Raw genomic sequence first — 9,932 nt, 5'->3', positions numbered from 1 at the left:
TCCCATCTCACCCCCCGGGCCGCCCCCAATGGCCGCAGGGAGCGGCCGCCTTACCACCTCCTGTGCAAGTTCAAGTAAACACATACAACCCGCATCATCCAGAGAAAAATTGCAACTCATCCATGTACCAGATTTCGGTGTCTCTTGCAAAAGTTTTCTGGTCCGTTTCCGTTTTTCGGTTTTTTGTTTTTTGTTTTTTTATTTTTCTTTTTAAAATCATTATTATTATTTTTTAATTTTTTTAATGGTTTGCTTTTTAATGGTTACTATCGGTTTGTATTTTTTTTTTTTTTAAAGCGCTGCTTTGTTGGTTGTGTCGTCGGATCTCTCTTTCTATTTATTTATTTGTATTCAGTATTATTATTATTATTGTTTTTAGACAATCGAAGTCCGCAGAGCTTTCGGGTTTTGTTTTATTATTATCCTTATTGTCACCATTATTTTGCTTTTGTTTGTTTGTCTGTGCTGTTTCTTTCCCTCTCTCGCTTGCTCGGGTTTTGCTTTTACACATCATCGGGTTTCTACATACACACACACACACATATATATATTCATTTCCGTTAAACGTCGCTTTGTTTCTGCTTTATTTTTTACTTTTTTTTTCTTAGTAATTTTTCCTTTGTCGGCGGTGTTTGTCGGAGGCGGTTCGTGTCAAGTCCGTCAACTGTTGTACTGACAGGCGTTTAGGCTGGAGCCGGGGCTCTGCAAACTGCTGTAGCCGAAACTGGAGTGCTGCTTTGATTTCAGTCTGAGGCTGGCCAGGCTGGAGTTACAAGTGTCCCTGTACACGCTGTAGGGCGAGCCCGGCGGCCCATAGGGACAAGCGGGAGAGGACATGGCCGAGTTGAGCGAGGAGCCGCTGATGTTGTTGATGTTGTTGAGGCCGGAGTTGGCCATTCCCGGCACGGCCGAGTGGCCCATCCCGGAGGGCATGTTCATGGAGGAGATGCTGCTGGGAGCCGAGAACATGGACTGCGAGGAGAGGGGGCTCATGGAGTTGAAAAAGGTGAAGCTCTTGGTGGAGAGCGGCGCCGGGGTGAGGCTTTTGGTGGCCCAGTTGTTGTAGGGGTACCCGGCGTACATGTCGTCGTAGGGCTGCATCAGCCCGCTGAACTGCGGCACGTAGCCGTTCTTGCACAGGTCCATCTGCTGGTTCCGCTCCCGCTTTCTCCACTTGGCTCGGCGGTTCTTGAACCACACCTGAGGGAGGGACAGGCCACGGTCAGAGCTGCCCCGCCGCGCACGATGCGCTCCCGGCCGCGCAGAGGCGCGCAAGTAGCGCGCAGCCGCTCCCGGCCACCCCTCATTGCCCAGACGTCCCCACCCTCCCCACGCTCTCCATCGCTCCCAGTCCCACCGTTCCCAGTCCCATCTCTCCCTGCCCCTCTGTTCCCTGTCCGCGCATCTCCGCGCGCAGGCGATATTCAGCGGCATCTGCGAGCGGGGCTGCGCGCAGCCGTCCGTCCTCGGGTGTCCGCATCCCCCTCCGCCCCTCTCCCTTCGCCATGGGGAGAAGGCACGGCCCGCTCTGATTAGGGCCGGCTCGCCCCGGCTCCGCCGTGTTTCCGAATGCTAATGCTGTGTAATAAAAGTCCCCTGTTACAGATCATAAAAAAGGGGATTGGATTAGTATGTTTAGGTTTAAAAAAAAAAAAAAAATCAGTCCCTGCATGGCCCTTGGATGGATGCAGCCTCTGCCTTTATATCTAATGAGAATTTACAGCCCTGACTGGGAAACAGAGGAGCAGGGGCCGCTCCTGGTGTTTGATGCAAAAACCCGATCCAGGCTCTCTCTCCTATTTTCTTTTCTTTCCTTTTTTTTTCTTTTTCTTTTAGGAAAGGCTTTGAGCCCCCCGCGATGGGAGCCATGAGCCGGGCCGGGATTGGGGCAGCGCGGGTTCCGAATTCTCTCCCCAAGTTAAACCCGGCAGCACCGCGCTCGGTTCTCAGCTTCCTCCGCCTCCCCCTCCTTACTGCGCGCGGCCCCGCGGAGGCTGCGCCCCTCGGAGCGCCCCGGCCCTCCCCTCCCCGCGCAGCGATGGCGCAACGTTCTTTCACAGACGTTCATGGGGATGGAAGGAAAAAAAAAAAAGACACCAACAAACTACGAGGGAAGAAGGGATGGCGGAGCCAATTTAAAAAATAACAAGAATAAAAAGACTCCCGTATTAAATAAGAAGAGGAAACGAAAGCCAACGTTTTCAAAACCTGTAATATACTCCTCGGAAGGTGCTTCCAGACAGGAATTTCCTGAAAATGAGGGTAATAGTTTTAATTATGGCTCCTAGACATTTTAAAGGAAGGCCCTCACAGCAAATTAAGGTTAGATTTGCAATCTGCAATCTCAGAACATCAAACCAAAACATCTCCGCACAGAGGGAGAACGAAATGATGTTAATGGCCACTCGTATATTAGTTTTATTTGCTTCCTGAAATATTCCAGCAATATTAATGCCGTTCAGTCTCCTCTCGGGCTTTGTTTTGTTTTGTTTTGAGCGCAATTAGTGCAATGCTTTCGGATGAGAGCGTGTTTACTCTCGGAAGATTTTAGACGGAATTTTTGCTGTCCGACTGGATCACTCGGAGTTTAATTACCAGAAAGGGCTCCGCGGGGCTGAGGGGTGACTCTCGATACCCCCCCCCCCCCCTTTTTTTTTTCTCCCGAATTTCTGCTCCGGCCCCGGCCTGGTGAGCACTCAGAGGGGCCGAAACCACGCAGGGAAAAATCTCGGGAGGAAACGGCGAGCGGAGATGGGAAAAACTGCTGCGGATCGATACGGCCCGAGCCGCTCCGCGTTGGCTGTTCATCGCAGCGCTATCTCGCAAGTAAATCTCTCTAAATAACAGCCGAGGCTATATATATATATATTCCCGGATGGCATCGGCTCGGAGCCGTAGAAAGACCCAGCGCCTCCGCCTTACGGGAACGTGTCGTGCTATTGACTTTGGAGGGCGGTCTCCCCCCAACCCCCCGTCCTTCACTTTGCCGGCAGCCCCGCAAACAGCGGAGCCACGTCCGGCGCTGCCCCTGCGGGGGATGCGCGGCCGCTCCGCACCGCTCCGCGCGGATCCCGGGGGCTGAGCCGCGATCCTGAGGAGCCGCCGAGCGGTGGTTTATTTGGGGGGGGGGTCCTCATTATTGCCGGGATTATGGGGATAACCGGAACATTGCAAAGGACTCGAGGGTTTGAGCCAAGCCGAAGAGTCTCACCCCACAAAACGGCTGCATCCCATCCCGATCCCACCGTCCCATTTATGAGGCCCGGCACAGCCCTAATTCGCCTCCGCAGCCAGGAGCCGAATGTCTCCTCTTCAACCTCACCACCCATCTGAGCAACCAAAACCAATCCCACAGCGGCCCCGCTCCCAAAAGGGGCCGTTTCCCTCAGCTCCCCCCGGCCCAGCAGAGGCCCGCAGCGCCCATCTTACCCGGACGCGGGGTTCGGTGAGGTTCGTCCACACGGCGATCTCCTCCCGCATGCTCATATCGGGGTAGCGGTTCCGCTGGAAAGTGGCCTCCAGCTCCTGCAGCTGTTGGCTGGTGAAGTGGGTCCGCTGCCTCCGCTGCTTCTTCTTCTTCGCCGGGTCGTCGGCGGCCCCGTCCTCGTTTTTCTGCTCTCCGCTTCTCTCTTTTTCTACGATGGGATGTTTGGGTTTGGGTATATACATATATATATCGGTTGTGGGTTTTTTTCTCACACATTTTTTTTTCCTTTTCTTTTGTTTGTTTGTTTGTTTCATACTCAAAAACACGCACACAAAGGCAGCCCCCCCCACCCCCCTCCCACCCCCGCTCCTGCCCGCCCCATTACAGCCGTGCTTGGGGTACCCATAGGGACCGACACCGCAGCACCGAGCACAGCCCGGCCCGGCCCGGGGAGATCGCGGGACCCGCATGGCTCGGATTGAAGGGCGAAAGGGATCGAGAGGAGCGGATTACAACAGCGGCATAGCCCTCATTGCGGCCCACGACAACTTTTTTTACTCCTTTAAACCCTAAGGCGCGATCTTTGCTCCGTTTTCTTTGTTGTGTTCGGCCGCGACAGGAAACTTTGGAAGGGCAGGGGTGTAAAACCCGCAGCAATTAATTGCAAAAGTCGCCCTCTCTCTTTACTCCCCCACTTTTTTTGTTGTTGTTTTCTTTCTCTCTTTTTTTCCCCCTTTTCCCTCTTTCGATGCTTTTAGGACCTGACTGTTTATTTTAACCCCGGGTCGAGCAAAAAAAAAAAAGAAAAGAAAAAAAAAAAAAAAAAAAAAAAAAAAGAGTTTCGAAAAAAGCACAAACAACAACGACAACAAAAATCTCAGTCGCGTTTTTGGCGATCGGGATTTGCACGCTATAGAAGCAGGAGTGCGGGAATCCTTCCCGGCCCCTCGGCTGCGGGGGACAGAACCTTTCGGAACGCCTCTCCTCGCTTCTCTCCGAGCTCCGTGTCGGAACGGCACTGCGAGGGCCAAAAGCAGAGCGATGTGGGCCAGGGGACGGAGGGTGGAGGGGAGCCGGGGCTCCGCGCAGTGCCGCTGCGGGACGCGAGCACTTCAGCCCCGAGGGAAACTCCGCGGGCGCGCAGCCCGTCCGCCTCCCCCCGGGCCGAGCTGTGCGCCTTTCCCGCAGGCTCAGGCGGCGGTGCGGGGGCATTTCTGCAGCTCTGTGACGTTAAACAGAACCGTGGGCTGCGTGCGGCTGATGGGCTGGGGGGAAGGGGGTCGGGGGAGCTCGGCCTGGAGAAGTCACCCTTCTCTCTGGAAGCCCTCCGGAATAAAAAGGAGGGACAGAGAGCTTCAACGTAGACCCCAACGCGGTGAAAAGGCCGATAGCAGCTCGGATGGCCTCTCCCGGAGTTAAGTGGTTTGCAGAGCAAACAAGGCCTGCAGCAGCCCCAGAGCTGCCCCGGTCGCTGGACCACCGAGCAAACAGAAAGCAAAGCCCCCCCATGAGCTGCGACCGCGGCCCCGCGTTCAGCCCCGCCGTGATTTCAGCTGAAACCCGGCCTTCAGTTCGGGCCTCGGTGTCATTTCAAAACAGAGAGAGCATTCGGTTCAATTGGAATTTGTGCCTTATTATTATTATGCTTTTTTTTTTCTTTCCCTCATTAAAAATAAATAAATAACAATAATAAAGGAAGAAAGAGAACGTGAAAGGTATTTCGTAGCTCCTCGGAGATTTAAAAAAAAAAAAAAAAAAGCAGCAGGTCTTCAGCCCTGCCCCGCACCGAGGGGTCACATAGAGGGGTACGGTAAAATGGAGCAAATCTCCCTCCCTAATCTCCAATAATCCCCTCTAATCTCGGAGTCCCTTCCAGACGCCGGTCCCTCACAGTTTGCTGAGCGGAGCTCGGCGCTGCGTATCGCCGTGTGCCGCCCGGCCCTGCCTCGTGCTGCAGCGGCGGGACCTGCTAACACCGACACGAGCAGCAACATCTATTTAAAAAGTAATGTGAAGTGAAATGAGAGAGAAAGTCCTCCCGAGAAAAGCAGAACGGCCATCGGGCTCCTTTCTGCAGCTTTTGTTTTCCTCTCCCAGCTTCCCTCGTCACCCTGGAAATGTTGCTACTTCAATTAAATGCAAACTGGGAAACCACAGCTTTCCCTGCAGCCCTCGCACATGAAGGTCAGGGCGCGGAGAGCCTCTGCAAATCGCGCAGCCCCTGCTCAAAGTCCTCCGTGGCCGCGCATGTCCCCTCCGCGCTGCCCCACGCTCCCTCCGTTCTGCGGGGAATTTTTTATTTTCCATATTTTTTCTTTCTCCCTCCCCCCTTCCTCAGACAGAAAAAAACTTTTTCCATGTCCGAACCGCCCGAGCTGCAAAATAAACCCGGGCAGAACTGACATGATTTCAGAAATATCTGGCAATACCGCGCTCCAGGAAGAGCGCCGTTCACTTCGGTGTGATTAATTGATCGCTGTTTAAATAACTAAGAGCTAAGAGAAAGAAAGAGAGAAAGAGAAAGAGAAAGAGAAAGAGAGAGAGAGAGAGAGAGAGAGAGAGAGAGAGAGAGAGAAAGAAAGAAAGGAAGAAAGGAAGAAAGGAAGAAAGGAAGAAAGGAAGAAAGGAAGAAAGAAAGAAAGAAAGAAAGAAAGAGAAGAAAGAGAAGAAAGAAAGAGAAAAAAAAAAAAATTTGGGGAAGGAGAAAGAAAAATAATCACGAAAGAAGCTCTAGGATGGGGCTCGGAGGCCGCGAGTGTCCTCTTCGCGGGTGACAGCCGCTCTGTGCCGGTCCCTCTCGCCCCTTCTCGGGGTTCTGAGGGGATGGGGACATCGGGGACAGCGGGGACAGCCGCCCCCCGGCCCACATCGCCGCTCGCTGCTGCGCGGAACCGCCGAGCGCCCCGCGGAGGGAAAACGCGGAGGGGAAGGGGGAGGCGCGGGGGGAGCGGGCAGGGGCCGCGGGGGGGTTACCTGGCACCTCCGTGTCGGAGGATTCACTGGCCGAGTTCTCGATCGGGTCTCTGGGCTCCGAGGATCTTTGCAAATGGAAGCTGGAAGCCATGTCATGGGAGGGTTGGGGTCTCAAGCTCTCGGGCAGTCTCTCCAAATTCATTCCACCTTTAAAGGAATCCATGGCGGGGGCGCCGGGCTGCCTGGGGGAGTTTGCAGGTGTTTATTCCACACAGAAAGGAACAAGGAGCTTTTTTTTTTTTGCTTTTTTTTTTTTTCCCCCCTCCCTCCTTTTTTCTCTCTCTCTCGTTTTTTGTTTTTGTTTTTTTTTTTTTTTCTTTAAGGGGAAAAAAAAAACCACGACAAAACACAACAGCAACAACAAAAAAAAAAACAAAAAACAAAAGCAAATCCACTTATTACTAACAGTATTATTTTAAGGGTGTCGGAAGAAGAGATCTGGGCAGAGCCTGGAAGCCGCCGGGCTCTGCGCGGGGAGAGGCACGGCAGTCCGGCCGCATAGGCAGGAAAGTGGTAAAGATCCCTTATAGAGAAACGCGAGTTGCGAGTTGGACAGTTTAAAGCTAAAGAGATTAAAGTGACCTGCCCTAGAACAAATGCCTGTAGTTAAACGGGGCTCCTCCCCCTGAAGGTTAAAACCTCCCCGTCTCGCTCATGCATCACTCCCATCTAGCGCTCGCCCAGCCCGGCCGCGCGGGCGGACCTGCCTGCGCGCTCCCCGCCGAAGTTGCGCGCTTCTTGCGCGGCCGCCCCGCACCCCTTTCCCCCCTCCTGACTTCTTCGTGCGAGAAATGCAGCTCTTGAAGGTGCTCCCCCAGCCTTCCCCCGCCGCTTCCCCCCGACGCCTCCCCCAAATACCTCGCCGAGGTATTAAAAATATTTCATAACGAATGGAAAGGTGGAAAATCATTCCCAGCCGTGCGGAGGGCGGTTCGTCCCCCCTCCCCCTCTGCCTGCCCTCAACCTCTGGGTGGGGGTGGGGGGGTGGCAGCACCCCTTGGCCTCCTTTCATCCCTCGCAGGTTGTTCCCGCGCGCATCTCCGCGCACATCCCCCCCCCCCCCCCCCCCCCCCCCCCCCCCCCCCGGGCCTCCTGTCCGCGCAAGCTGCGCACCCCGCGCAGCGACCCCACGGCGAGTTCGAGTCCCGCGGGGAACGGATCCCTCCGAGCTGAGGGGGTTGCCCTGGGAACGGCCCCCAGGGATTTGTGCCTGATTCGGTTTTATCCCTTTCTAACACTTCTTTTTTTTCACTCGCTGAAGGGCAGCAGCGGTGATCTGGGGGACAGGGCGAGGGGATGCGAGGGGATCTCGGCTGCGCTCTGCCCGTGGAAGGGACGTTCTCTCCTCTTTATTTTCTCGGCCCCCTTTAACTGATCCATCCTGACACTCTATTTTGCTTTCAAATCAAGTAAAGATGTGGGAGAGAACTTTTGAACTGTTTTATGGAAAGTGGAGTGGAGCAGTGCTGCAGTGCGGGCTTTTTTCCTCCCTCACCGGGCTGTTGCGTCCGGCTCTGAACCTCTGATCTCCAAAGCCTTTTGCAGCTCAGGGTGTGGACAGGTAGGTGCTGTCACGCTCAGGTCTCTATCCATTTTCTTTCTTTTCCTTTCCAGCTCCGCAGCCGATACATTTCACAGTCCCCTCCTTTCTTTTTCTTTCTTTTTTATTTATTTTCAAATTATTATTATTATTTGAATTTCTGCGGGGCCGGAAGAGGGGCAGCCCCGGGCAGCTCTCCGGGAGCTCTCGGCTGGAGCCAGGATTGCTGCGCTGGGGGGCGGCTGCCAACAGCCCGGCTGCTCTGCTCCGGCTATTTTAAACCCACTGCTCACAGCAGCTTGAAAACCGGAGGCGGGATTTTTCCTTCTTTTTCTTTTCTTTTCTTTTCTTTTCTTTTTTTTTTTTTTTCCTTCTTCCTTTTTTCTTCATTTTTTATTTCTTTTTTTCTTTTTTCTTTTCTTTTCTTTTTTTTTTTTTTACCCTCAGCCCAATTTTCACTTTTTGTTCTGCTCCATAAAACACATTTTCAAAATTCGTTCTAGGATCAAATCCCTCTGCTGGGCTCAGGGAAAGGCTCAGCCAGGACTCAGAGGCTTTTCCTGGGATAGCGTTCTTCCTCTGAGGGCGTCCCTGGGGCATGGGCCCGGCGGGGGGGTGGGGGGGTGGAGAAGGGCTCCGTGCCCTGCCCGGCATCCTGCCCTTCTCTCCATGCGTGTCCATGCCCGGGCCATGATCAGGCATTCCACTGCCCACCTGTACACGGATCCAGAGTATCACACATGGAGATACGTGTTTGTTTTATGCCTTGTATGTGCCTTCTGTATGTCTTATATACGCCTTACGCATGTCTTACAAACACCTTATGTATGTCGTATGTGGGACTCAGGGCGCTTTCTTGCTCTGCTCTTTAGGAGCTGGGAGGGTTCCTGTCACACAGAGCCGTCTCCTCCCGTTCTATCAGGACGACACATTGTCGGGACAAACCGGTCCTCCCCACATTTGCATTTTTTCCTTTTTCCCCACCCAGGCCCACTCCGTTTCGGGTGCCGGGAACATCCCTTCTCTGCATCCCTCTCCTTTAGGCGTTACGTCACGGTCACCCCCGCGTGACGTCACGCCCCGTTTCCCTGACGTCACGCCTTGCATCTTTTGATGCTGGAAGAAGGGAAGCGAGGCCGCAGCCACGGGGCAGCCTCCCACCCGTCCCTGTGGGGACACCCCCTGAGGGATCCGTGACCCTCGTGGGTGTGGGAAGGGCCGTGGAGGACTGGGGCCGGGGGCCGTGGTGATTTTGCTTGGGAAAATTCCTCGCAGTGCCCGCCCGAGCCGGACCCGGGGCCCACGCAGCCGGGACTCCCCCGGCCCAGGGCTGCAGGGTCGCAAATACACAGCTCCTTTCCTCCTGCCATAAATAATGCAAGAACGAGCCGCTGCTCTTATGAATAAACTGGAGTTGGCCACGCCAGTTGTAACTCAGTTGAGAAGAGGACGAGAGAAGACCGAACTGGAGAATCACCCAGTGGTCTCGAAGGGGCCCGCAGTCCCTCCCCATCATCCCGGAACGAGTCTTGTGCCAGAGACCCTGCAGGAGCTTTCCTACTTTTGGAAAGGAGCTCCCGTCCCCGGCTGGCGGCCGCTTTTGTAGCCAACACAAAACCACCTGGGCCGTATATCAGGCAGCGAAGTTAAGAAGTCTCCGCCAGCTTTTCCTCTTCAGATTTATTAGCATTGTATGGACTCAGATTCAGTCTATAAATTATTGGGAATCGTTACGAAAATGAAAGCGTCTCCTCCCAAGTGCACCTCTGTCCGAGAGGAGAGGGAAACCCTCCCAAAATAAACAAACAAACAAACAAACAAATGCAAAACAATAAAAATAGCAGTAGTGAGGCAAGGGATAAGGGAGACATTCCTCAACCAAGTCCAACTCAACCCAATCCAACCCAAGCCCAGCCGACCCAAACCAACTCAGTTGAATGCAACCAAACCAAACCAAACCAAACCAAACCAAACCAAACCAAACCAAACCAA

At 53.9% G+C, this 9,932-nt stretch overlaps 1 protein-coding gene across 2 annotated transcripts in view; it reads right to left on the bottom strand.

Annotated features, from left to right (window-relative positions):
• Positions 1 to 245: 245 nt before the first annotated feature.
• PITX1 (paired like homeodomain 1) overlaps positions 246 to 9,932 on the bottom strand; it is a 12,353-nt gene continuing 2,666 nt past the window's right edge. Inside the window, exons 1-4 of one of the 2 annotated variants that reach the window (XM_042809272.1) lie at positions 6,807 to 6,958; positions 6,401 to 6,582; positions 3,430 to 3,635; positions 246 to 1,200 (exon numbers count right to left, since the gene is read on the bottom strand). In XM_042809272.1, coding sequence (XP_042665206.1) covers positions 661 to 1,200; positions 3,430 to 3,635; positions 6,401 to 6,563 — 909 coding nt within the window. In that variant the 5' untranslated portion in view covers positions 6,564 to 6,582; positions 6,807 to 6,958 and the 3' untranslated portion in view covers positions 246 to 660. Of the gene's footprint in view, positions 1,201 to 3,429; positions 3,636 to 6,400; positions 6,583 to 6,806; positions 6,959 to 9,932 lie in introns of those variants that run through there. The other variant, XM_042809271.1, reaches the window with a different exon arrangement.

This window comes from Centrocercus urophasianus, unplaced genomic scaffold, assembly GCF_019232065.1.
Source record: "Centrocercus urophasianus isolate 14NV4802_14NV808 unplaced genomic scaffold, USGS_Curo_1.0 seq_1144, whole genome shotgun sequence".
NCBI lineage: Eukaryota > Metazoa > Chordata > Aves > Galliformes > Phasianidae > Centrocercus > Centrocercus urophasianus.
This window is presented reverse-complemented; position numbering and strand designations above follow the sequence as displayed.